Source organism: Psammomys obesus, unplaced genomic scaffold (assembly GCF_907164565.1).
Source record: "Psammomys obesus unplaced genomic scaffold, mPsaObe1.curated_primary_1811, whole genome shotgun sequence".
Classification (NCBI taxonomy): domain Eukaryota; kingdom Metazoa; phylum Chordata; class Mammalia; order Rodentia; family Muridae; genus Psammomys; species Psammomys obesus.
The window spans coordinates 510,425-537,684 of NW_026592509.1; the positions used below are offsets into that span (position 1 = coordinate 510,425).

General features: G+C 53.2%; 1 protein-coding gene across 2 annotated transcripts in view; it reads left to right on the plus strand.

The window, feature by feature from the left end:
• The first annotated feature begins 15,240 nt into the window (after positions 1 to 15,240).
• The window catches only part of Abcc8 (ATP binding cassette subfamily C member 8), a 69,493-nt gene continuing 57,473 nt past the window's right edge, over positions 15,241 to 27,260 (plus strand). For both annotated transcript variants that reach the window (XM_055613452.1, XM_055613453.1), the window contains exons 1-4: positions 15,241 to 15,440; positions 16,743 to 16,884; positions 20,469 to 20,590; positions 25,829 to 25,995. In XM_055613452.1, coding sequence (XP_055469427.1) covers positions 15,293 to 15,440; positions 16,743 to 16,884; positions 20,469 to 20,590; positions 25,829 to 25,995 — 579 coding nt within the window. In that variant the 5' untranslated portion in view covers positions 15,241 to 15,292. The remainder of the gene's footprint in view (positions 15,441 to 16,742; positions 16,885 to 20,468; positions 20,591 to 25,828; positions 25,996 to 27,260) is intronic.

The following is a 27,260-nucleotide window of genomic DNA, read 5'->3' on the forward strand; positions in this document are numbered from 1 at the left end:
TCAAGGTATCTCGGAGGTTGCCAGGGTCGGGTGATGAGACCAGAGATCCACCCATGCACAGAGTGTAACCCAGCAGAACCTTGGGAAAGAGGAGAGAAGGTGCCAGTAGGGACAAGACAGGGACTCTTGGATAGTCCCTGGAGACAGTTGTCATCCCATATTGAATCCCAAACATGCGACAGTAACCAGATAAGAACTGGAAAGATCCAGACAGCTTTTGCAAAGTAGGGCTTAGGGCAGGCCCTGGGGGACAGCTGAAGCCAGAATGCACAGAGGGGCTGGACCAGGCAGTGGCCAGTCCTGCTGGGGCTGGAAGTTCACAGCCGGCTTTAGCAGAGTCGAGATCTGCTGGCTACACACAGTCCCCATCTTAAGAAGGTTCGGTTTACGTGATTCCGCTTTACCATGGAGCAAAAGCTCTGCTCCTGCCACAGAAACCAGACTTCAGTCTCAGGCTCTTCCCTGGGCAGAGGAGTATGTGGTATGACAGCTCTGGTAGTGTTGCCAAGGGAGGAAAGCCGTAGCTCCGAGGCAGCGGGAGGCCAGGGAGGAGGAGGCGGATGTTAAGGACATAAAGTGCGTTTTGTTCAGTATTTTTCACTTACCCTTTGGCTCAGGAGGGTCTCTATAAGGCCTGCAGGCTCTGCTCAGTGCTAATCTAATGTAGGGAAACTAACCGTGGAGCCTGTGGGGAAGGTCTAGGTCTTTGAGGGTTTACGGTTTGGAATGTGAAATGTCTCCCACAGACTCCGGTGTTTGAACTCTTGGTTCCCCCAGCTGGTGGCACTGTTTTGGAAGGCTGTGGACTCTTTGGGAAGTGTGGCCTCTTGGAGGAAGTAGTTTGCTGGGGGTGGGCCTTGGGGCTTTATAAGCTCTAGTTTCACTTCCTGTCTGCACACTAATTCCTGACGCCAGAGGCTGCTGTGGCTCCTGGCACCTCGCTCCCTCCCCATTGTGATGGGTTATATCCCATCTAAAGCTGGGACCCCAAAGCAACCAACTCTTCCTACTTTAGTTGTCTCTGTCAGGTTTTTTTTTTTATTTTTTATTTTATTTATTTTTGTCCCAGCTATGTGAGAAGTCAGTGACAAAGGAGTGTTTCCCTAAACTGGATTATTTGACACCAATCTCTTCCTCTCTTTTTCACTTCTGGCTCCTCTGTAATGTGTTCCCACCATATCCTTCCTCACTGCAGTCTGGAAAGCAACTGGTCATAGACCAAAACCTCCAACACCGAAAGCCCAGACAAATCGTTCCTCCTTCTAAATTGATTTTTTGGTGATAGTGTACAGTTACAGATATTCTGTTACATAACAGAATGCTAACATAGTGTCGCAGGGGACCTGAGCTGCAGTACGGATTGTACCTGGTTGAGATGCTTCTGGGATTCGTGCATCCAGCACTGTGCTGGGATCCAAACCTGGCGTCAGTCACTCTGTCCCTGCAAAGGACCGCAGGAGGGAAGCAGCGCTGTTATCTTCGGTAGGAAACTGAGGCATCCTGTATCAAGTCTGAGCCTTCACGGGGAGTCGGTGGTAAGCTAGGGTGTAGAGCCAGACGCCGCAGCACCAAGAGCGCTTCAAGCAAGTGAGAAGGAACCGGCTGCATGCGGAATTAGATTATGGGAGCATCAGGGAAATCACTCCCCTGCTTCTATTTCCTGTGTCATCTGTCTTCCCACCGCGGAGCGAGCGAGCTAAAACTGCAGCCAGGTCATGTCTGCACCATTTGAAACTCCTCAAGGTCTCTCTCCTGCCCCAAGGACAGAGCCCAAACTCCTAGCTGGTTCTCAGAGTCCTATATCCCTGGTCCCTGCCCACTTCTCCAGCCCTGTCTCCTTGGCTCTGGCCACACTGGACTCTCCTTGTGCTCTCTTCATTACATTGCCTTCAAACCCAAACAGACTTTCTGTTCACCCTTCCAGGCACAGACCATCGATGAAAGGGAGCCTGGGGATTGGGCGTGGTTGAGAGCTGAGCCAGCTGTTCCTCTGACCCTTAGGGCTGGAACTGACAGAAACACAACTCCAGAGGACAGTTTGAGTAGTGAAAAAAATCCAGGGGTGTTTGAGGAGGTTTTGCTGAGCTAGATGCTCAAGCAAAGGCACTGGGATTCTGTTTTGGATTCCTGTATCAGCCACAGTTCTCCCAAGGAACACACACACATGAGTGAAATACACACGTTACAGTAATATACTTATATGTATGGGGAACTTTTAAATGCTTTTTGTGTTGCTTTTTAATGTTTTACGTGTATGGGAGTTTTGCCTGTCTGTGCACCACAGGCATGCAGGACCTACGGAGGCCAGAAGAGGGTGCCAGATCCCCTGGAACTGGAGTTATAGATGGTTGTAAGCCTCTATGCCAGTTCTGGGGGCAATCATGCCTAGGTCTTCTGTAAGAGCAGCCTGTGCTCTTGACAGCCAAGCCCTCTCAACAGCCCCTGCTCTGTTGACCTTAAGGAATAAGCTCACACAGTGTGGCCTCAAACAAGCCCAAGGTCTTTGAGGAAGCCCAGCATGATGGGGGTCACAGTCAGCGCAAGTGCAGACTGGTCATCAGCAGGATGCCCTCTTCCTTGGAAAACTGGCATTTTTAAGTGTGTGGTCAGGGGTGAGAGGCATGCACATGTGTATGCAGGGGCACACATGGCCTTTTACATAAGTGCTGGGAGTTTAAACTTGGGCCACTGAGATCAGGGGTTTTTTTTGTTTGTTTTTTTGTTTTTGTTTTTTTGTTTTGTTTTGTTTTGTTTTTGTTGTTGTTGTTTTTCCTATTAAGACTGTGAACTGATTAAGCAGGGTAAGGGCAACTTACATTGTGGACATTGAGGCAATCACTCAGAGTCCGTGGATGTAAATCTTAATCCCATCTCAAACATACCTTCAGAGATAAGCATCTAGATGTGTTTGCCCGTCTGGGTGTCGTGGCCTGCTGAGCTGACACAGAAAATCAACCACCACACCATATCTTGGCTCTGCCCCACTCTAGTCAGCCTCATTCTCAAATGAGAACTGCTGGTTCTGAACCTCTGTCCTTGCAGTTCAGCATACAGCAGGGCCCGATGGCCCCGACCTGGGTTACGGGGCAGAGGTCAGCACTGCTCCACTGTGGACCCCATAAAGAGGAAGGGTCTATTCAGAAGTAAATCAGGGAGGGAAGTGGCCCTGAGCTGCTGCCGAGGGCATCTCCCCATGTCCCTCAGCCTTGAGGAGCCTTCTTCTCAGTGTGTATGTGCAGCTTCTAGGTGACCCGGCCAGTGCTTGGGATGAGATGTGAGAAAACAAGAATGGATCCTCAAACGCCCTGAGAAGTGAGACTTGAAGTGTCACCGTAGCCACATTTCTTCACCACTTTCTTGGGGTTTTTAGTCATAGGAGAGATTGGTACCGCGTCATAGGGTTGGGAGTGTGAGAAGAATCAGAGCTGACGCTCTTGCCTCATCAAGTGATGTTCTCGAGAACCTGGGATACAGGCCATAGAAGTTGGCTAGGCCCACCTCCCCGGAGGACGGAGCCTCCTAGAGGAGGGCAAAGGGCAGCCCTACTCTGCTCGGTGCCCTCACCTGCACCTGCATCAGCTGAGGGACCCCTTCCCTCTCCATGTGCAGTTCAGTGTAAAGCCTTGTGAACGCAGACACACTCACACACACTGACACAACTCACTCATACATACACACACTCACTCATACACACACACACACACACACACCTTTTCTTTCTCTAGCAGGGTTGCCACTGGCTGTGTGTGTATGCTTGCACTCATGCCCACGTGTGGATGCCTGGTTTAAGATGTTCGTCTTTATCCATTTTATCCTGAGCTCGTAGAGCCTTTGGCAACCACCGTCCTCTCTGTCCTCTCTCTGCCTGCTGGAGAAACCCGTCTAGTGGACTTCTAAGGCATTTGCCCCTTCGTGATTTGTGTATTTTGCTAATTGTAATTCCTCAAGGAGAAGGGAAATGAAAACGAGAGGAAAGGATAACGGAGAGAAGAGAGGAAGCCTGTGTCGGCGCACACCTGTAAGCGCAGCACTCCGGAGGCAGAGGCTGGAGGAGTGCTCAAGGGCATCCTCAGCAAGTTCAAGGCATGTGGCCAGCCTGAGCTACCCCTGCGTTAGGACAAAAACCACAAGCGACAGAGGGATGAATATGATCAAAGTGTATTCAATCCATACGCGCAAACCCCTTTTCTGTGCAGTTAATACATGCTCATTAAAATGTTTACCATTTTTACCATGATTTAATTTCTTTTGTGTGCACATATGTATGTGGTACGTAGTTCCACAGCTCCTGTATGGAGGTCAGAGGACGGCTTTCAGGGGTCAGTTTTCTCCTGCCACAAGTGTCACGGCATCCAGCTCAGGTCATAGGCTTGGTGGCAAACGCCTTGACTCGCTGAGCTGTATCACCTGCCCTCGTAGAAAACATTTTTAATGGGACAATTATGCCCTTGCTGTTCACACATTTGTGCCATGTGTTGGAATTTTCTCTACTTGTCCCCGTTTGTGGTGCTGGAGACGGCACTCCGGGCTTTCACACGCTGGACGCCATCACTGAGGTCCCCTCCCACCGGGAACGCCCTCCCTTCTTTCCTTGACATAGTGGATACCGCATACCCACTGCGTGTGAGCACGATTGGTCCAGCCAGCCTGCCCCGGCCGGGCATGGACGGCTCCTGCTGCCCGATATGAGGAACAGGGCGAACACCAACACCGCCTAGCTCTTTGCGATCCTGCTTCAGTGCTGGGTACCACTTGGAAATATGGTTTCTGACCCTGTAGGACAGAACCATCACCCAGGCTACCACCTGATCCTTGTGTCTGCAAAGGGCAAAATGTCTCTGGAGATGTGACAGTCTCTCATCTTCACACCAGCTTTCCAAGTCTCCGGAGGCTCCGGGGCCTCCTGTGTGAGCATGGAGAGGCCTTGAGGCTTGGTCTCTGCACAGTCCACACGAGGGAGGGTGGCAGCGTGTCCTCGGCATGCTGAGAAAGCAGCGACAGCAGAGATCCTCTGTCTGCCTGCATGGGCATGGTGACTACTCCGACCGTAGGCTCTTTATCAGGTAAGGGGGACTCTAGGGCCAGGGAGCCAGGGTCTGCTGTGTGGGCCCCACCCTTCAGCTTACAGGGACCACTGAGCCAAAAGCAAAACCACTGACACAGACCGACAGCTGCCCAGGCGCCCGGCCTCCTCGGCCCTATTGTTTCCAAGTGAGGGTCCACAGAGAGGTTTATCCATCTCAGAAGGGATTCCAATGCTTTTACCAGACTTTCAAAAGTGTCTAGGACTCACAAGAGCTTACATCCACCCTGATAATTAAATAGAAATAAACAAAAGCCTGAAGCATGGGCTGGACACACACACACACACACACACACACACACACACAGAGGATTAAAAAAAAATAGTGTATTGGTGGTTTGAATAGGAACATCCCTCACAGACTCCTGTGTTTGAATGCTTGGCCCACAGGGTGTGGCACTATTAGGAGGTGCAAACTTGTTGGAGAAAGTGTGTCACTGTGGGGGCGGGCTTTGAGGTCTCCTATACTCAAGCCATGCCCAGTGTGGCACACTGTCTCTTCCTGCTGCCTGCAGATCAAGGTGTAGAACTCTCAGCTCCTCCTCCAGCACACATCTGCCTGTGCGCCATGCCTCCCACCATGATGATAATGGACTAAACCTCTGGTCCTGTGAGTCAGCCCCAGTTAAATGCTTTCTTTTATAAGAATTGCTGTGGTCACAGTGTCTCTTCACAGCAACGAAACCCTAATGAGACAGTGAGGGGCTGGAAAGACCCCAAAGGTGAAACAACACTTTAGATGCACTATGCACTCCCCACATTTTCTTTAGCAATTCGTATGCTGTCCAGCACACAGGAGGTGCTTAGTATAAACACATCACTAAATAGGGAATGATCTGCTAAAAGCAAAGAGAGCTCATGACTAACGACATAATGCACATCAATGAGAAAGCTGAAACGAGATAACAAACATCAATTTTCCACTTCGCTGAGTAAACAAATAGCTGTTACACCGAGGAGAACCACTGTCCCTGACTGACTCAGCCATTCAACTCTCCATCCATCCATCCATCCATTCCTCCAGTTAACAAATATTAAACCTGTGCCAGATCCAACACTCAGTCTCAGCTGCAGCCCGAGAGACACTCCCAGCACAACAGGACACCCCGACCCGTGTGAACCACTGCCATTCAGGGTGATGAGCGCTGGGGACTGAATACAGGGCTGGGGACTAGGGAACCTTTCGGTGGTTCTGCTGTGGGGTGGAAGCAAAGAAGGGACACTCGAAGCCAGTGTTGAGAACTCAGAATCTGGTTATTAGATGGCAGGGAGAGCAGAGACGCTGTCCCCTCAGTGAGGGCATCTTGATGTCACAGGTGGCTTGTGGAATGGGTGGTGCCCATTGCAGGGGCGGGGTTGACATTCGGAACCTCAGCTGGACATTGCGGGGCACCAGCACTCCAGCCCCTCCCCCACACCATGCTCATGGCCTTTCTCAGAGTCCTTTATAATGCCAAGATTCCCAAGCTCACTAGACTGTCTGCCAAGCACATCCCAGATCCATGCGTGTGGACGCTTCGGCAGTCTCTCCATAACGTCCCTTTTGTCACCTCTAACGATGGGCACCACGACCTCGCCTGAAGCTCCCAGAAAGCTGTGTCTGCAAGCTCAGCCAATTTCTCTCTCCCCTTCTTTTTCTCTTTTCCTTTCCTCTTCTTTGCCACCCTCCACCATTTATCTTCTTTGCCTAGACAGACTGTCTTAGTTAGGGTTTTATTGCTGTGAAGGGACCCCATGACCATAGCAACTCTTATAAAGAAACTATTTAATTGGGGCTGGCTTCCAGTTCAGAGGTTTAATCCATTATCATCATGGCAGGAAGCATGGTGACATTCGGGCACAGTGCTGGAAGGACTGAGAGTTCTACATCTTGATCCACAGACAGCAGCAGGACAGCAGCACATTGCACATAGACTGGCCATAAGGAGACCTCAAGACCCTCCCTCAGTGACACGCTTCCTCCAACAAGGCCACACCTCCTACCAGTGCCACTCTCTGTGGGCTGAGGATTCAAACACTTGAGTCCATGGGGCCATACCTACCCAAACCACCCTCACACCATGGCCCTGAGAGCAGGGACTGCCTGTTACTGTCCCTGACTGGGAGGCAGTGTGGTAGAGTGCAGTGTTGTTTTTGGTCGGGCTGCCTTCTGGTGCTCAGATGAAAGGGTGTCCGGGAAACCCACAGCTCTGGGGCCACAAATCCAAGTCACAAGGACTGGGAAGGTATCCCAGCTCTGAGTGGGACAGATCCCAAGGGTGTCCTGAAGCACAGGAGCCTGGGAACTGCACAGCTCTGAATAGGACAGTGTCCCAAGGTTGTCCTGAGATACGGGGAGCCCGGGAACCGCACAGCTCTGAGAGGAGGCCTCCTCAACAGAGACTTTGCAGTTCCCAGGGAAGGATGGCCCCAAATCCTGATGAGCTGAGGAGCCTAGGAGCCTGAGATCTGCTCCTTCTTCATTTCTTCTTCCTTCCATGAGTGAGTCACAGCAGGCAGTAAATCTTTTAAAAGAGATTTATTGAAGGGACAAATTCAGGAGAGGAGGAACGAATCCAGGAGCGGCTGCCTCTGCTCTTAGAGCACAGGCTTTATATAGGAATTCTTAGGGGCGGAGCTTTCTGGGACAGGCACTTCCAGAGTGTGGATTGGTGGGATTTTAAGTCCTGAGCTGTTCCATTTTCCTGGCTTCATCCCTCCACCATGATAACCCTTGTAATTGTTGACCAGCTTCTGGAACAGCTCACACCAAACTCTTCCAATCTTGGGATTCAAATAAGTCTGTTTTGCATAGCCCAATTATTTAATACTTGCTTAACAAATGGTTAATGCATCCCATACCTTAAAATAGACTCTTTAAAACGTGTTAAATCTAGCATGTCTGTTGGATGCCATGCCCTCTCATCATAAGCTCCACCACCATCATAGCAGGCACATGCTGCACAGAGACGGGGAAGGCTGACGGTGCCTGTGTAGCCCTAGGCCACTCCTCTGGCGATGCACATGGATCCACAGCAACCCGATTACCTACTGCCTCCCGCTCTTCCCAGCCCCCGGCCTCACGGAGGTGCTCTGGGTAATGAAAGTGCATGGAGCAGGGCAGGGCAGCAGCCTGCCTTCCAGTCTTGTTTGCTTCCCTCTTTCATCCTGCAGGAAAGTCCCTGAGTCGGACACCAAGCCTGTTCTCCCACCGTCGCCTTTGCAAACTCTCTAGGTGCATAGCCAAATCTGCAATCCTTTCCAACACCGGAGAACTGAGCGATCCTTCTGAGTCTTCAGCTTTCCCTCCAGTCTTTTTCAAAAAGATACATATGAAGACCTCAAAGCAAAACCAGAAACGTCCCCCCCCCCCGAGAAGTAATACAGGAGACCAGCCAACAGCAATAGCAGGTATCTTGCCAACCTCCTTAAACACCATTGCCAACCCCTCAAAACCTGCCGATTCCTCCACTGCATTAGAAGCAAAGCTGCCCACTGCGCCTAAGCCACGGCTGGGCGCCGCCTGTACGCTGAGATTTTTCACCAAACCTACTTTATTTAGGGTTCTTCAATACCTTTACCTCCCCTCCATCTCCCCCAACCCCTGCGGCAACACAAGTCAGCATGACGAGTCAGAGAAAATCGCAAGACTCAGTTGGATTGCCCTGAGAAGCTCTCTGGAAATTTTCGCTCTGCAAAGTCAAGTGTCGAAGCACGAAGACGGTGCAGCGATGCCGGTCCACAGAGCCTCACCTCACTGTGTATCTCTCTTCCTCAAAGTCCACCCAGCCAGTTCTCAGCCGGTCAAAGTCACGTGCCTGGAACCAGACAGCTCACAGCAAAACATCACACGACAAAACTGAGTCTCCAAAGAAACCAGAAACTTCCATTTTGTCGCTGTTTGTTTACTGTTTGCTACATTGCTGGTTGCTGGTTGACAATATCCTGACAATGACGACTGGACTTGCCCCAAGGAACTCAATGACCCTAATCAGCAGGAAGTAGTCTAGAGATCTCTGCCCTCTTTCCGCTCTATCCTTCTTTCTCTTCTGCCTAGTGTTGGGAATCTGGAAGGGATTGGGGTGAAGAAGGGTGGTAGGTAAAAGAACCCAATAAAGTAACCAAATGGCTCAGCTCTAGTCGAGAGCTGCCCTGAGCACAAGCGCCTCCGACAAAGCAGCAATTTGATGCAGGGACACTCTGAGAGACGCTGGGACACTCTGAGAGACACTGCGACAGAAAGTACACAGATTCTGCATTAACCAAACTGGGTTCCAACACACATTCTCTATCTCACTGGGCTGTGTGAACCACAGCATGTCACTTGGCCTCTCTGGGTCTGTTTCCCAAGGACACAGTAGATTAGAGAGGAACCCAGTCTACACACAGCAACTACAGAATAAATGCCTATTGCTGACTTTCTCTGGATGACTCATCACACCCCCTGGCTGACCCACATTATTCCTCAAGTTAGATGAGTAAGCAGGACACCTGTCCTGCGCTCTGCAGTACCCTCGCTCCCATCCCTCCAGAAGCTGGTCTGTGCAACAAGGGAAAAAAAAAACTGAAGTGATTTTCAAACTCCCAAGGAGAGGACAACATTACTCTTTAAACCACTGAAGTTGCTGTTCACTTTAACATTAAATACATTCACCAACTTAAATTTTTAATGTATACATTGCAGATAAAAATAGATTTGGCTATAGGTCATAAGGGAGCACTTCAGTAAGACAGTCATGGAGCAGATAAATGTTAGCTCGTGGCGGTGAGTCTGCCTCAAGCCGTGCGTCTGCCTGAGTTCCCCTTTGGTGAAGGGGCCTCCTCCCACACAGAATCACAGGCATGGGCTGCCCAGGTTCAACACTACCACACCTTCACGGTCAAACCGGTGCACAAGCATCTGACTCCATTCTGGACACTATGACAGAGGTACCATGAACTGGATGGCCTAGAAAAAGACTGATTTCTCATGAATCTGGTGACTGCAAAGTCCAAGGCCAGAAGAGAATCGATGCCTATTTAAAGTCTGCTTCCTCTGAGACAGGTGTCCTCTCCCTGAAACCTACATGGGGAGGATGTCAGTGAATGATCCCTGGCTTCACATAAAAACATGGATGTCATTGTGAAGGTGAGTCCTGCCCCAATCATCTCCCAGAGGCTCTGCCTCCTAGTGCCACTGCCTGGGCCTTAAGGATCGGGAGACATAAACACTCGGTCCTTTGCAACAAGACAGACAGGCACACACCGACCAGACAAGGCTAAATAAGGAGGCTTGCTGTGTGGACACTGCTTCCAGACATGTCCCTACTGACACCTGCCACGTCACATCCCTACCTACCTTGATGTTTTACACTACCCAAGCCAGATACCTGTTTCTCAGAAGGATGCCCCAAGACGGAAGCTGGACTCTGCCACCTCTTCTGCAAAGCAGCCTTGGGCCACTGAGATTCCCTCTCTGCTGTTTCTGCCCTGGGTCATGATGCTCGTATCGTCTGCCTCATGGAGAGGTGGTGAGCAAACCGGGAAGGCAGTGACATTGGATAGGGGCTCAATGAAGTGTCTGGGAGTTCAAGCAATGGTGCCTCACCCTTCTGCTGTCGTGTTTCTGACTTAAGAACCATGTGAGAGAGATGATTTCTCCTGTTTATAGCTGAGTCCTGGGGAGATTGATGTACCCATGCTCCCACAGACACCCTGTTCCCACAGTACAGACTTCCAGCAGACTCCAGCCAAGCAGGCTCCGTCCAGGAAACCAGAGCTCAGGTCTCTCTGGCAGAGATGTCCGATCTTGGGACACTGAAATACAAATTGTCCTCACTCACAGCCATCTTGGCTCTGTGGCCTCCAAACCTCAGGTGAGGTACCCTGCCGAGGAGGGAAGAACGTGGTGGAAAGATGCAGGTCAGTGGTCTCAGCCCACAGCGGGCCAGTCCTCCAGGCTGACGGCAGAGTCCACGGAAGGCCTACCAGAGACACATGTCAGGGCTTAGAGAAGGATGCCCTCTTCAGCCTCACCTTCCAGGGTCTCACATCACCGGACTAGCCTGGGAATTAGAGTCTAAGAGAAACAAGAATCTGAACTTGCCCTTGCATGTCCTCGAGAGGGGAGGTAACCAGGATGAAGGGACAGCTGGGCTCGTGCAGCTCCTATGAGCCACAGTGCCTCACGGTAAGGAGCGCGGCCGTAGGAGCATGAGCTGGCTGGCCATGTTGTAACTACAGTGAACGTGTCCCACAGAGAGAGGGCATGGGAAGCAAGGCCAGGGCTCTGCTCCCTGGCAACTCTGCAGCAACCCACTCTCTCCAGCGAGGACCCACTTCTCAAAAGTTCTGCAAACTCCCCAAATAGATGGGGACCAAAAGCCAAAACATGCCGGTCTATGGGGGCATTTTCTAGATCAAACCACAACCCAGGTCACGCACGGGAGTTGCCCTTCTTGGTTGGTTGACTGTAGAGGGATTGCCTTTTAGATCAAAACACTAACGCCACGGGTTGAGGTGGCATGTCCCTGCAATCCTAACCCTAGGCACTGAGGCACACAGCAAGTGTGGTGGTTTGAATAACACTGGCCCCCATAGGCTCATAGAGCTGAATGCTGGGTCACCAGGGAGTTAGGAAGTATGGCCTTGTTAGAGGGAGTGTGTTACTGGGGGTGGGCTTTGAGGGGAGTCCTCTCTCTTCCTGCTACCTGGGGATCTAGATATAGAACTGTCAGCTACTTCCCAGCCTGTAGGCCACCATGATTCCCACCATTATGATAACAAACTAAACCTGTGAGACCGCAAACCAGCCCAGATTAAATGCTTTCCTTATAAGAGTTGCCATGGTCATGGTGCCTCTTCACAGCAGCGCAACACTGACGAAGACAGCAAGCTTGAGGCTATCCTGGCCTACACAAATCCCGCCTCAAACAATCTTAACTGGCAAGAGCAACATTTTAATTTGTATGTATAGAAAGCCTTCATCTCAACAGGTCAACAGAAAATAAATGTTAGCCTCTGTTGCTGCCAGGAGTTCCCTCCCCATTTCTCCCATCAGAGACTGGGGCAGGCCGCCTCACCAGCCCTCCATTCATGTATGGCCGAGGGTCCCCTTCGTCCATCAGTCTGTGGTTCTTCCTTGGGGTGAGGAAACCTTCATCTATATGGATCATCCAGTGCAGCCTGCACACGCCATCGTTGATAGCTAGGTCCCTAGCCACTTCTTCACTAGGCAGGTAGCCAGGCACCATCTGGCTAGAACTTTCTCTTTTCTCTCCTGACACAGCTAAGAAGGGCTGAGAGGGGAGACACCGCTGCTCCTGGTATTTCAGGCAAAATATTTGTCAGTCCCCTCATCTAGTCTCAGTTTCTCTGAGGAACCACAGAAGCCTTGTCGTCTGCTTCTCACCTGTCCACAGCTCCACAGTCATCGGAGGTGAAGGGGGCAGGAGGAGGTGTCTTTCTCCGCTGGTACCAATAGCCCTACATCGTTCTCGGTACCTCCGCCATGACGTTCTACCGAGTGGGGGGACTGTCCGGCACCATCTGCTTGACAGGATCTAGAATCCCCAAGGAGGAGCTGAGCAGCGGGTCTCTCTTCCTGCTTCCTGACTGCAGAAGGAATGTGACAGCCACCTCATGCTCCTGCGGCTGCACATCCCTGCCAGGAGGCACTGTACCCTCTAACCCTTCCTTCCTTAAGCTGCATTTGTTACAGCAAAGTAAGTAACTGTGACACAACAGACACACATTGATTACTGCTTTTGGTTGAGATTACTGGAAAGCCTCAGATCCTGAATGGCCACTATTCCATTGCTGGCACCGTGACTAACGAGGATCGCCTCTGCCAGGGCCACTAGTTACCCAGTTAGCCACACAGAGGCTGAAGCAACACCAGAAGAGCCACACACACCCGGCCCACCAGCAAGTGAGAATCCAGACTCTTAAACCCAGGCCAGTTTTTCTTCTGCAACAGGGTGGCTGAGAATTCTCAAGGTGTGTGTCTGACCTTCCAGTCTTCCACGACAGAAGTGGCAGGGTCTCCAGAGTCAGCAAGCCAGAGGCCGGCCCCTTACTGGACAGACACGCAAGTCTTTTTCGTCCATGAATGATGTCACATAGCCCATGCTCCTCCATGCCTGTTTCCAGGAGACTTTTGATGTGCGTGTGCAGCCTTGTTCTTTCTCTGTGCTTGCCCGCCGTAGTCCCAGGAAGGCCAGCACCATGGTTCTGCTTGTGTTTACATCGGCCCTGTACTGATGGGTGTTTGAGGTAACGCAACACCCAGCTACAGAGCTCTCTTATCACGCCTCTTTCAGTGGCTGACATCATACTACTTTCCAAGAGAACTCTCAACCCCATGTGTGTCAGGCAGTGAGCTGTGTGAGCTTACTTTAGAGCCAGATGAGGGGGAAGTAGTATGTGTCCCTGAGGTAACCAGGCCCCGAGACTGCAGACTAAGTGCTCTTCAGCCACCTGCGGCTCTCCTCACTAGGACTGAATGCTGGACCACACCTTTCTTTACTTTAAGGGTCCAAGAGAGGCAAGTGTTGGGTTGTGGTGGACACCGAGTGACCACAGAGGACCTGCCTCCGTGCCTGCTAAGCCCCTGTGCACCTGTGATGTCATCCATAGGACTCCCTCCATCCCCGTTTAGAAATGAGAAAACTGAAGCTCAGAGAGGTGACTGGCGCCAACCACATTAGAAGCTGGGGCAGAGGCAGAATAGGGGGTACTGTACGGTCATCTGCCGCCTCAGTATGAGGATATGCTCTGAGGAGCGTCACACCATGCTGCCTGAGCACACAGCCTGTGGCGAATGCTATGGGCCAAGATGCCCGTGACAGCAGCAGGCAGTCTGGCTTAGTGGGGGCCCTGTTATGGATACGGTTGCTGACGGCGTGAAAGGTAATGCTCTATGACTGTGACCTACTGAAAGCTTCAGCATGGCTGAGCACGTAACTGCACAAAGAAAGAACACGGCAGGAAATGTGGAGAAAATACAGACTAAAAGAAAAACCAAGCCTACGGCAGGAAGATTGTTTGAGGCTAATCTGGGACACCCAGTGAGTTCAGGGCTATATAGCAAGAGCTCATGGATGATGATGATGAAAACGATGATGATGATGATGATGATAATAATAATAGAAAAAGGACTGATAGAGCCCCCAGCAATGGGAGTGGATACATCCAGGCGCTTATGGCATCACATCCACAGGCAAGAACAGAAATAACAAGCCCACGGACCTCGCTTGCTTGCTCTATTAGCGCTGGCTCAGCTTTCTCCACTCGTGTACCTCCGATGAAACAGTGTTGCCACAGCGGCCTTCTTTTACATCAATTGATTATCAAGGCAGATACCGCAGACATACCCACTGGCCAGCCTTATTTAGGCAATTCCTCATCTGAGGCTCTTAATTGCTTCTAGGTTGTGGCAAGTTGACACTTAAAAACTATCAGGCACTGGAGAGATGTCTCCGTGGTTTAAAGCACTCCCATGGGGCTCTCGAGGAGATCCTGAGTTCTGTTCCCAGCAGCACCCATGCCAGGGAGCTCGCGACCACCAGTAATTCCAACTCCAGGGAATTCAAGTTCCTCTTCTGGCCTCCGCTGGCACCGGCACCCCCACGCACACACACGCGTACACGCACGTGCACACACACACACTCATAAAAGTGAAATCTAAAAAAAAACCCAAACCAAACCAAAACAAAGACCTAACCATCACAAGGGAGGAGGGGCTGGGTTCAAGCTAGCTTTCCCACTGGCTAGCAAGCACACCTTGGATCTTTTTGGGAAAGATCGGGACAGGCTCTGAGGTCCTTCGCGACCCCGTGCCTGAGACACTTAGAAAATTCCCAAGCACCCTCCTGCGTTCAAGTTCTCCACAGCATCTCTGGACTGAATCGGTGCCGCTCTATTCCCGCGGGACCATCTGATCTCCTACGTCCATCGGAGCCGTGCTCGGGCGAATTTACACTCGGGAACCCCAAACCCACGCTCTCCCGGCTCACCCGGCTCATCTCGGTTACGACTCCCACTCAGACACCGCCTTGCCTGCACCCAGCGCACCTGCGCATTGGCGAGACCCCACCCTCAGCCCACAGGAGCAGCTGGAGGGGCGGGGCCCGGCGGCAGGTGGGGGCGGGGCGGGCCGGCCGGGGCGGGCCCTGCGGGAGAGCAGGGTGGTGCCGGGCCGGAGGCGCGGGAGGCGCGCGGAGCCGGAGGCGAGCCCGCGCGCGCGCCGCCATGCCCTTGGCCTTCTGCGGCACCGAGAACCACTCGGCCGCCTACCGAGTGGACCAAGGAGTCCTCAACAACGGCTGCTTCGTGGACGCGCTCAACGTGGTGCCTCACGTCTTCCTGCTCTTCATCACCTTCCCCATCCTCTTCATCGGTGAGCGCGCGGCGCCGCGGAGGGCGGGAGGGCGCGCGGGGGAGGGCGCGCGGCTCCGGCGGTCCCGCGCCGGCTCGCCAGCCTCCCTGGGTCCCTTGCTCTGCGTCTCCGCGCTCGCACCCGCTTCCATCCCTGAACCCGCTCCAAACACGATGGGCACTCTCGGCCCTAGGGAGCCTTAAGTTTTTGCTACCGTAGGGCCTGACCCGGGATGGGATTCTGCAGGCGCGGGGAACGTGTCGAGGGGTCGGCCACACCCCGAGTGGTGCAGCGGCGAGAGCCGGGCCATTCCCCCCCCCCGCACACACACACACACACACACACACACACACACACACACTCCCCGGCCTGAGCTGTCACCGCCGCAGCTGGACTCCGATGGGGTCTGGCAGCGCAGGCTGCAGCTGGGGAGGTTGGTGACGGTGGCCCGCGAGCACCGCGCGGTCCCGGCGCGGCCTGACATGGTAGAAGACTTTCCCTGGCCCCGAAAGTCTGGGTGCACGCTGGGCGAGGAGATTAGAGTTCGGGTGCCAGTACCCCGCCACCCAAGGCGCTAGTCCTCCGAGTGCAACTCCTCCAGGGCCGGGTGGACCAACTCAGACTGGGTTTAGCAATTACCAGCGAGCTTGCCAGAAAGTGGTCTACAAAGTTGGCCACCCAGTCTTCCCAAGTCCCCTCCTCTCCCAAGACCTTGAGTCTCCCAGGCCCATCAGCTCCGTTCTCACAGGATGTTGGCATGATTCCTCAACTGTTCATTTACTTCCATTGAGAGAAATAGCAAATCCTAAAAATTATTTGGGGAAGGACGGCAAAGTGGCCGTCAAACTAAATTAGTAAAAAGTTGCTGAACCTGGCGACCCTGAAACCCTGGTTCCTGGGAGCTGGAGGCGGGAGGACCAGGGAGCTTAAGGTCATCCTCGGCTACATAGGAAGTTCAAGGCTGGTGTGGGCAACCTGAGATCCTGTCTCAACAATAAAGAGTGCTGCGGAGGAAGCTGCTGGTTACTCACAGAGACCGACGATTGGCCAAAAATAGCAGGAAACCATGCAGCACATGTCCACTGCAGCACGGACAGCCAGGCACACAGAGGTCAGGGGTCCCTGCGTGGCCCAGGCCGCAGGCTCCTGCCTGGACATGTACTCCATATGCTCATTCCCGGGGAAGTGGGGTTTTCGGGCTCTCCCTCCTCTCGCCGCAGCCCCGGGGAAGTGGGGTTTGCGGGCTCTCCCTCCTCTCGACGCAGCAGTCCTCCTCCACGTAGGCGTCCCACCGTCTGTCCCACCGTCTGTCTCTCCCGGCAGGATGGGGCAGCCAGAGCTCCAAGGTGCACATTCACCACAGCACCTGGCTCCACTTCCCGGGGCACAACCTGCGCTGGATCCTTACCTTCATGCTGCTCTTCGTCCTGGTGTGTGAGATCGCAGAGGGCATCCTGTCTGACGGGTGAGCGGGTGACTAGTGGATGGGCAGAGTGCTGGGGAAGCCAGGGGAGACCCTCCCTGCGTCTGCCCTCATGCCTTCCACAGATCAGTGCCATGGCTGTTAAATCCTGTAACCCTTTGCCTGTGTGAGCTGGGCCAGGCCCTAGACACACCTGAGGCACAGGCTTCCTCAGGAAGATAAAGGGAACGCAGCTTTCTGTACCAGTTCCCTGTGAAACCACTCGAGGGCCTGTCAGAGTGCCCCGGCTGCTGCGGAAAATGCTTGGTCTCTTCCACAGATGATTGAGGTGGGCGAGAGGACAGTTAAACATGTCACTTGCTCTTTCTGAAGGCCTTTCCTTGGGTCTCGTTCATTTACGAGATTCAGCCCCTGGCTCTCTGAGCACTCCTGTTTGTCACAGTCCAGCCCCACCTGCCGAGAGCCCCATTCTTCTCCGCACACCCGCCCCTCCCCTCCCCTCTCCTGCAGACCAGAAGCCATGCTCAAGTTTCCATTTGCAAAGCTGTCAGAAAGAGTCCACGAGTGTGATTTCTTGGGTGTCCATCCTCTTTGTATTCGCAGCACAGGGCACACGAAAGCTCTGCAAACATTTATTGACTCTTACAAGGATAAATAAAGTCATACCACAAGGACATGATCTGGGAGGAGAGCAGACGGCAGCGGTAGACAGGTTCCACGGCGGAGGGGGCTTTAGAGCTGAGCCTGGAAGGATGGCACGTGTCTGACAGGGGGAGACTGTGGCACTGGAGGAGGAGGGCTGAGGAGCAAGCATAGTCTGGGCAATCACGGTTTGAGGCCTGGGGGAGAGCTGTGTGTACAGAGATGGTCCAGCCAGCTGGGGCTGGAGGAATGGAGAGGCTGAAGCAGGAGGCTCCTGGGAGAGAGCCATGAGGCTGAGGCTGAGAATCAGATCTGGGACTAAAGGGAGGCTTTGGATGGCAGACTGCCTGTCTGGGCTGACTTAGACTCACTGAGCCCAAGAGAGATGCCCTCGCTCTGCACAACACTCCTGGGTGGGAGGTAAGCGTGTGCCGGACAGGCCGGAGGCAGAAGGGAGATGCAGTGTGTCCTCAGAGGGGGTCAGAAGGGGAGCAGCCATCTTCAGACAGAATGGAGGAGTCGGTGAGCCTCTGGGGCCGTCTCAAGAGGCGATGTCACAGTTGTGGGTGGACACTGGCTGGAACATCTGAGAGCCAGCTCCTCTGAGCTGGAATTAGGCTGTGCTCAACCCTGCTGCCGTCCCCACGGGGCTGGATTTTTACCCCTCCACCTCCTGCTCCCTCCTATCCAGGTGTCAGCACTAATGTCATGCCTCGCTTCCTCAAGGCGTCGGGTCCCACTGCTGATCAAAGCCTTCCAACAAAAATACCATAAGGCACTCTGATACTTAATCAGGACTAGTCTGTACCCCTCCCCAGGACCCTCCCAAAGTCGTACTAAATCCTGAAGAAATGGACTTGTGAGCCCCCAGGCCAGCAATACCCCTATAATTGGCTGGATGATAGGGGGGAAAAAAACCTGACGAGAAGGGAGACCCTGACTTCCGCTGATCCCTCTGCTCAGCATTAGCCGTGGGACTTGTCTTTTCCAGCTGTGAAATGAGCTCTGCGGCCCTCACTTGCCAGTTTGAGGAGGGGGAAATGGAAAACAGGCCCAGAGCCTGAGGCAGGGGGTGTATGCTCGGGAAATGGAGGAGCAGCCCAAACACCCACTCTTGCTACCATCCACCCTGTGTGGCTGCACCGGCACCCCGGGCCTGCTGAGCGTGCCTCCTCCAAGTCACAATCTTGTCAGTAGCTGGACACTGGGGGCCGACACCCCCGAGTCAGCAAGCGTGAGGAAGGACATGAAAAGGGGGCACATGGCCCCATGGCCCCCATTTTCACACTGGCCTGTGTCGTGTGGGGCTGAAGCCTGTAAAGATAATGGTCTTCAGCTGGATCTGAAGCCACATTTAGTGACCAGCTGAGGCATCAGTCTGGAGAGAAGCTGCCTCCCGGGGCCGGGAGGGATGGTGGTGGCTTGTTCCCGTGTATGATCCTGTTAATTCAGAGCAGCCAAAGCAGTGCAGGTTAACGAGAAGAGAGGGAGGGGAGCGTACGGGTGAGTGTTTGCCCAAATCACAGTACACCCTACAGATAGAAAGAAAACTTTCACCTGATTTCTTTCCTACTTCCTTCTGAGTCACCCGGGAAAGCGTCTCAGAGCTATTGCAGCAGAGACTGTGGCATAATTGTTCCAGTTCCCGTTACTATTGATCGCACGTCAGCATTGCTTCTAGTGCAGAGCAGAGTTCCCAAGCCCCTCCCCAGCAGCGATGTCTGTCCTCTGCCCCTCTGCCTCTCCTCTCTTAGCCGCAGTCCCTTCTGTTGAGACTATCAAGGCTTAAAGGACATAAAAGACAGTCTCACTTAACAATCCAGAAGTCCAGAAAATGGGCTTCTCTGGTTGGCTTTGCAGTTTGGTATTTCTTGGGGGACCCCACCTTTCCCCACTGCCCTCTGCGGGTCAGCCATCCCCTCCTTGTTGGCTGCCCTCCCCACTGCCCTCTACGGGTCAGCCATCCCCTCCTTGTTGGCTGCCCTGTTGTGAGTATCCTTTAGGAAGGAAGAGCAAGCTTGGGTAGGCACGCTCCTGCCATGTCTCTTCTTTGATGGAGAGCTCATGCTCCCCTGGCTTTACACCCCAGGGGCCAGAATTGCATGGCCACCCTCAGACCAGCCCTGGCCCAGGGGTATGGAACTGGCAGTCCCTGGTCACCACCTTTCTCCTAGGAGTGGACAACCTGTGGTTCTCCGTCAAGCCGCAGGGGGTGCTGTTCAGGGAGGCAGCCCATGCTGTCTCCATGCCTGCACGTGGGCCCTGCCAGGGTCCCCAGAGTCCTGGCAGAGTGCGCTTCTCCTCTGCTAACCAACATTTAGCCTTCAAAGCCCGACCTGGTTCTACCTCTTCCAGGGAGCTTTCCCTGGTTGCTACCCCCTCCTTCAGTCCCTCAGCCTTCAGTCCATCTGGAGTAGTCCTTCTCTGGATGGTTGAGTCAGATAGCAGCTCTGGTCTTCACCTGTGCTTACCTTCTCCAGGGCAAGGACTCTTGGTCCACTGGCTCCAGCAATAGTGTAAACAAAGACAGGGGCTTCTGGGAGTCAGAGCAGTAGTCTGTCACCAGCCCAGAAGAGGAGAATGAAGACATGGTCTTTGGCATGTTGCTCGGCAGATCTGTGCCTTGGTTCCCCTGGTTATAGAATAGCATGATGAGGTGCTCACCTCATGGGGCTTGATTAAACAGTTGGCCGTTCATCAGGTACTAGAATCAAGCTTGGCATGGATACCCAGCAAAGGCGGCCCGCCGTCAGCATCATTAGTTCAATGCCCGTAGACACTGGCGGCTCCACCCTGTGCCGCTCCTGTCATCCAGGGCTGGTGCTGAGCCAATCGGGGTGCGAGGAATGTTTGGGATACAGGCTGAGGGGGACCGCCAGAATATGGAGGGATGCCGGGGTTACCTAGTGTGTGGTGAGCCCTACTGGGTGCTGGCCACATCCACGTCCTCTCTCTTATTTTCTCTCTTTCTTCCCCTGTCCCAGGGTGACTGAGTCCCGCCACCTCCACTTGTACATGCCAGCTGGGATGGCGTTCATGGCTGCCATCACCTCTGTGGTCTACTATCATAACATTGAGACCTCCAACTTCCCCAAGCTGCTGATCGGTAAGGATGGGGGAGGCCTTTCTTCCTTCAGCCAGCATCCTGAGAACTTACTCCAGGCGGCCAGTCCAGCCTAGGAATAAGAAATGAAAAGGACTTTGCCTCCATGGAGCTTGCAGTGTGGAGGAGACAGAGGGGCAAAGACTGGGAATTAACCAAGGAGCAGGTGCTGAGACCGCCGGGAGGAAAGTTGGTGCAGGGAGGAGAGTGGTGGGCGTGGCTCTGTACAGGGCGGCAGGGAGACTCCACCCAGAGTCAGCTTGCAGACATCTTTGTACATGTGCCTGGCAGTGAAGGCAACATGGCCATGCCCGGGGATCGGGACCACCGGTGGGAATCCGGAGTCTGACCCCCTGCTGAAAGGTGTTTCTGGTCACTAAGATGGCCCCAGGGTAGGAGGTAGAGACAAGATGTAAATCAGGACTTTACGCATGTTGGATTTGAGACGTCACCGAGGTGGTAAAGTTCAGGATCAAGCAGAGAGTTGAGTAAAAGACTTGGGTGTTCGGGGAAGAGTGGGCAGGAGATGTGATCGGCAGATGTGTGCTTATGGGTGGCATTTAATGCTTGAGCCTGGATGAAGTCTCATGGGAGCAGAGGAAGGCCAAGGACCAAAGCCTGAGTCTGGCTGACTCTTAGCTACTATAGCCTCTGACATGAATGACTGGGGTCCCAGGCAGAAACAGCAGCCTGCCCTTTGTGGAGTGTGCACCTCGGGCTGGGCTCTGTGACCCACCCTCCCTGTGTATTTGTCTCACTAATACTTACAGTAGCTCCCCAATGCTCCATACAGACGTGAAACAGACAGGCTTAAAACCACACCAGAAGACACTCACTGAGTGTGTCTTTCACGCCATGCTCTGGCCTACATATATTAGCTCAGTCCTTGCGGCTGCCGTGTGAGGTGGCTCCCCTTGCCATCCTCCCTCCTCAGGCAGAAAGCCTACAGTCAGGGGCGAGGGACTTGGTCTAGGCTACCCAGCTACTCTGGTGCATCCCCCAAATCGGGCATGTGACCAGGCTCCTAGCTGCCTCTAAGGGTCCTGTGTTCTTGTCACCAGAGCCGCAAGCCTGTAGCTCTGCCCCCATGTGGCCTCCAGTTGTTTGCAGTTACAGCCTGTGGCGGATATGAGCCTCTGATGGTGTGTCAGTAAGTCACTGATGTGTAAGGGCGACAGCATGCACCCAGCTCTAGAGTCTGGAGCCCTCTCTGTCCTGGCGGTGATTGGCCGCCTTATCTTGAGGCAGAAGACGTTTTCCTACTGTCCTAGGTCTAGCTTCCTATGTTAGAGCTGATGCTCCATCGGGATCCTTCAGCCAGGCCCCTGCCCCAGGACCCTGTTGGAATGGGTGAATATGTCTGGAGTCGCAGCCAGAAGGGCAGATGAAGCCCCACGCTTCAGACAGCCGTCCCTAAGAGGACCCTCCCCCTAAGACCACCAGGGCCTAGCTAAGTTCTGCAAACACTGTTGGCACCTGGAAGCTAGTATCCCCATTTTGCAACAAGCACACAGGATTCCATCTTCCAAGCACATATCAACACCATGGGTGCCTCCATGTTTTCCAAGAAACCAATGACTTCTTCCCTCTCCTCAGCTCCCCTGGCTGGAATTTTTCTCCCAGAAGAAGCCCCACAGGTCTAGAAATTCTAGATCACGCAAAAGAGGATGCTAAGCTTTAGGGATAGAAGGCAGTTCACATAAAAGCCACTCCCTTCGGAGGCCTGCCTCTGGTCATAGGCCTGGCAACCACAGGAAAGAAAACCATGGTGCGGCTTAAACTAGCCCATGAAATGTGATCCTGGGCCCCAGGATCACAAAGAACGATGTGAGCTGAGAAGTGGAACTGACAGAAGGGAGAGGGGGCTTCAAGGAGAGCTGGGAGCGTGTGTGAATGGCACACATCAAGGGATCTGAAAGAGGAAGGACAGCTGGAGTGGGGAAGGCAGGAAGGAGCCAGACTTGGCAAGCCGAAGGCCGCACCACGGACTGGTGTGATGAGCAGTTGTTGGCCTTTTGTTTTGGTTGTCGTTGGGCTGGTGGTGGTGGTAGTGGTGCTGTTTATTCTTATTTTTGTGACAAGGTCTCCCTGTGTGGCCCTGGCTGCTCTCAAACTTGAGGTTCTCCTGCCTCTGTTTAGGTGTTGGGTGTGTTTATATGTGTATCGCATAGTACTGCCCGTGTTAGCCGTTACAGGCGCATTCCTGTGGCATTAAGACCTGCCATGTAGCCGTCACCACTGTCTGTCTCCAGGACCTTCCACCTCCCAAACCAGTGCTCCAAACTTGCTGAACTCTAATGCCCTCGCTCTCCCTTCCCTAGCCTGTGGGCCTAGCATTCTGCTTTCCATCTTCATGAAGCCTCGTTAAGGACTTTTCTCCGTTAGTAACTTACTTACTTCACTTAGGTTAATCATTCACTGTCTTCTGTTCATGCTGTAGCGTGTGTCAGAATGTTCTTCCTTTAACGGTGAGTGGTGTTTGCTATCTAGCTATGCCACACCTGCCTATCCAGTCATCTGGTGGTGGACATTTGGGGTACTTCCATTATTATTATTTGTTATTATTATTGTGGAGGTTTCTCAGCTTTAATTTTTTCAAGACAGGGTTTCTCTGTGTAGCCCTGGCTGTCCTGGACTTACTTTTTAGATCAGGCTGGCCTCAAACCACAGAGATCCACCTGCCCCTGCCTCCCTGAGTGCTGCGATTACAGGCTCTGCTTTGATTTTTCGTTTTTGTTTTTGTTGTTTGATTGGTTGCTTGGAATTTTGAGACAGGACCTCATGTTGACCAGGTTAGTTTCAAACTCACTATGTAGCCAAGGATGACTTTGAACTTCTGATCCTCCTCTCTCTACCTCCAAGCACCAGGATTATAGATATGTGCCACACACCTGGCCTTGAGCTTGGGGGACAACGGTTGTGAGCATGGGTGCAATGAGGACTTTCTCTGGAGGTCAGAGTGGAGCAGAGGGAGGGCAGGGGAATGACGACCAGTGCCGAAGCTCCTGAGGTGGTCGAGACAGAAGGACGTGATGGTGGTCTAGATGTGGTGGAGCAGGGAGGGCGGAGAGCAGGGGATGAGTGTGGGATGTGCAGGTGTAACGCATAGAACGGGGCATGGGAGAAAATGGAGAGGAGGGTCACCCACTCACACCTACTGCCTGGCTTCTGCTTTTCTCTGCCCAAGCATCTGACGGGCGCTGCTGCGTCCAGTGACAGTTCGGAGCGTGGCACTGTGGGAGGAGACCCTCTGGGCCTCAGCCTGGCTCCACCAGTATCTTCCTATGGGCCGTTGCAGGAGACACCCGGGTTCTTTGAGCCTTGGTTTCCTGTCCGGGTAGGAACACTAAGTCCTCTTTGCCCAAGTCAGAGACTGGTTATAAAACCCTAGGGGGCCAGACACAGAGGCACAGCTCAAGTCCCTGCCCCAGGAGGTGACCTCTCATTCTGGGAAAAGATATTCCAGTCCATGGGAAATAGTCCCTGCCAGGGGTGGTCTCCATCTGCGCATCCCTGGGCCTGGAGACCAGCACCAGCGAGGGGCCATCGCCACAGTCCCGAGGGCCCTTCCCGCTCCCCTCTTGTCCACACTCAGTCCTGGCCCCGTGGTGAGGCCTGCTGTCTTGACATGCTTCTCAGCCCACAACCAGCCTAAATAGATTTCATCTTTTTCTCAAACGATGGCTTGATGACTCAGAGGTGGAGGTCAGACTGCGAGTCTCCTCTACTCACTGTGGCCTAGCTGGGCGGGGGGGGGGGGGGGGGGAAGGGGAGCTGAGGCTGGCCTCGTTGTGTATGTGTGTATGACTCCAGGGATGAGGGGTGCTGGTGCGGCCTTCATCAATGCCCCCTTCGTGGCCACTTAACTAGCTGAATGGGGGTTTGCTCTCTCACAAGCTGACAGTGAAAAGTGTAAGAACTTAGGACGGGATCCACCAAGGACTTCTGAAGCCTACTGCCCCAAATTTGAAACCCAGCTCTCATAAAAATGTCAACAGCTAATGTCCAAAGAGTAGCCATGATGCACGCTGGGTTCCTTGGCTAAATGCTTCCCACACATTGTCCCAAGATACCCTTGAGTGGTGCTGTCACTGTCCCCATTGATGGGTGAGGAAACTCAGGTCTAGGTGGTTTGCGGTGCCACGTGTGCTCGACCTTTTGACATTACAGTGTGATATTGCCAACTATGAAACCAACACTTGAGGACTCTGCAGTGACTTACAAAATAAAATCAGTAGTGTTTTAAGTAAGTTTATGATTTCGTGTTGGGCTGCATCCATAGCTTTCCTGGGCCACAGGTTGGATGCGCTTGGTACCACGTGGCTTATCCAAGGCCATCCAGCCATTCTGTGTGACTCTGGGTGAGTCTGGCTGCAGGTCTGTCTCCACTCACTGTACTGCACTGCCTCACGGTGCAGAAAGTCCCTCTTCCTGTACCTCCATAACCCCAGGCTTCCAAATTGGGACGCTGTGGCCAAAGGGCAGTGAGGATAGGGACCTGGGCTTTCCCCACCTCTGGCCATCCCCAGCTGTCAGTGAACATGCCTAATTCACCTGATCTCTCCCAGCCTCAGAGTCCTTATCCAGAACAAAAGGGCTGGATAGAGTGATTATTAAGATGTCCCCAGCTTGAGAATTCCAGCTCAAGTCACCTGGCAAGCTGGCAAGCGCAGCTCTTAGAGCGGCTTAATGTGGCCGTGACCTTGCGTGGGTTACCCAACCTAGCTGAGCCTTGGTCCCCTTGACTGGTTGAAGAGGGGGTGACAAGCTACTTCCCTTTCAAGACTGTGGGAGGAATAAATGAGAAGACATGTTTACAGTGTTCACCTGGCCCAGTGCCTGTCACTTAGTTGAGTTCAAGGAGCCATTTCCCCATCGTCGTTGCTAATTTCCTGACCTGTTGGACTTATGATATCATCCATGTTTCTTGGCATGTCTGTCATGAGTGTTATGATGCCTGTTCTGCATCTCAAAGGGACACTGGAGCCAAGAGTGGTGGCTCATGCTTGTAATCCCAGCACTTGGGCAGCGGAGGCCAGAAAACTAGAAGTTCAAGGTCATTCTCAGATACCTACCTCTCAAAAGTCAGCCCATCGACTGGCTGATCAAAGGAATGACGTGAGAGTCTCACGTGCACACCGCACCCCCCTCCCGTGCTCTCCCTCACGCCTGCATGCTTGTGGAGGTGCACACGTGCGTGCCCGAATCCGCTCAGGGTCCTCTTCCTCTTCCCCCCCGCAGCTCTGCTCATCTATTGGATCTTGGCGTTCCTCGCTAAGACCATCAAGTTCGTCAAGTTCTACGACCATGCCATCGGCTTCTCTCAGCTGCGCTTCTGCCTCACGGGGCTTCTGGTCATCCTGTACGGCATGTTGCTGCTTGTGGAGGTCAACGTCATCAGGGTGAGGGTAAGCGGAGGTGTGGGGGCGTGGCTCTGCCCCAGGAAAGCTTTGCATGTGACACTGTCACCATTTGGCAGCACTCAGGAGCCCTCGCTGGCTTTCCCTGCCCTGGACAGGGCACTGAACCTTAGGCAGCTTTCAGGGGAGCCATTTTGTCTGCCCCCAGCCCTCCACCCCAGCTACCCTGAGAGAGAGGGAAGCATGAGGTTGGGTTGACTCTTGCAGAGAAGGGGAGCATCAGGGAAGCTTGTGGTACTTTGGTTGGGGTCAGGGGACTCCACGGAGCACTCCTGAGCAGGGGCCACTGTTCATGTTCTGTTTTGTTGGTTGGGTGTTTTGAGACAAGGGGCTGCGTCCCAGCCTGCTGTCATCTGTCCACCCTCCTGCCTTCGTCTCTTGCATGCCTACCTGTGTCATGAGTCTTGTCATCCTTTTGTTCTCCCTTCTCTCTTCTCCACCTTAGACTAGTACCTTCTCCTTACCCTACCCTATTCCTGCTGTCCCAGGTAACTCAAACTAACAGCCTACTTACTTCCCATATTATTTTTATTGCTATGACATCACTCACACAATGTCATTGTTGACATCCAAACAAATATCTCCTCAGTGGTTTCCCCTCAACACACATATGATGTTTTTCCCTTCAATATTATTTTCATGAAAATGGATCATATACCATGGTCAGAGTCATGCCGTTCTCATCCAGTATTTCTCAGGACTCCCTCCAAGCTGCCGGGGATGGAAGCGCAGTCTCTCAGTGGCTGTATAATGTTCCACTGTGGAAGGGCTGTGACTGGTGCAGCCATGGTTCTGTGGGTGGACGCTCACCCCGCCGCCGAGGTCTTGGCTTCACACAGCAGTGTTCTGAGCGCTTCCCTCTCTGAGTGTTGCCACCCTGCTCTGCGGGAGAGATGCCAAGGAAGGGAGCTGCTTAAGCAAAGGACCTGTGCGAGCATTTAAAGTGAGGCCAGAGTTAGAGGCTGCTGCAGAAGGCTGTGAGCCGCCCGCAGTGGGTGAGATGGCCCTTCGCTTGCCCTCCAGCCCATCGCAGGCGTGGTGACTCTCGATTTGGCTTCCGCTGGCTGTAAACTGCTCTTGAATTTGCCTGCCTCCTTGCTTTTAGCTAGCGGTCTTCCTTACATTCCCTCCCACAGCTGATCCTCACAATGACCCTCTTTTTCATATCACGTTAGATGAGGTTTGCTGGCATGTGCGCAAGGCAGGATTTGAACCAGGTCCACGCCACTTCCGGCTCTGTAAACTCCATAGGT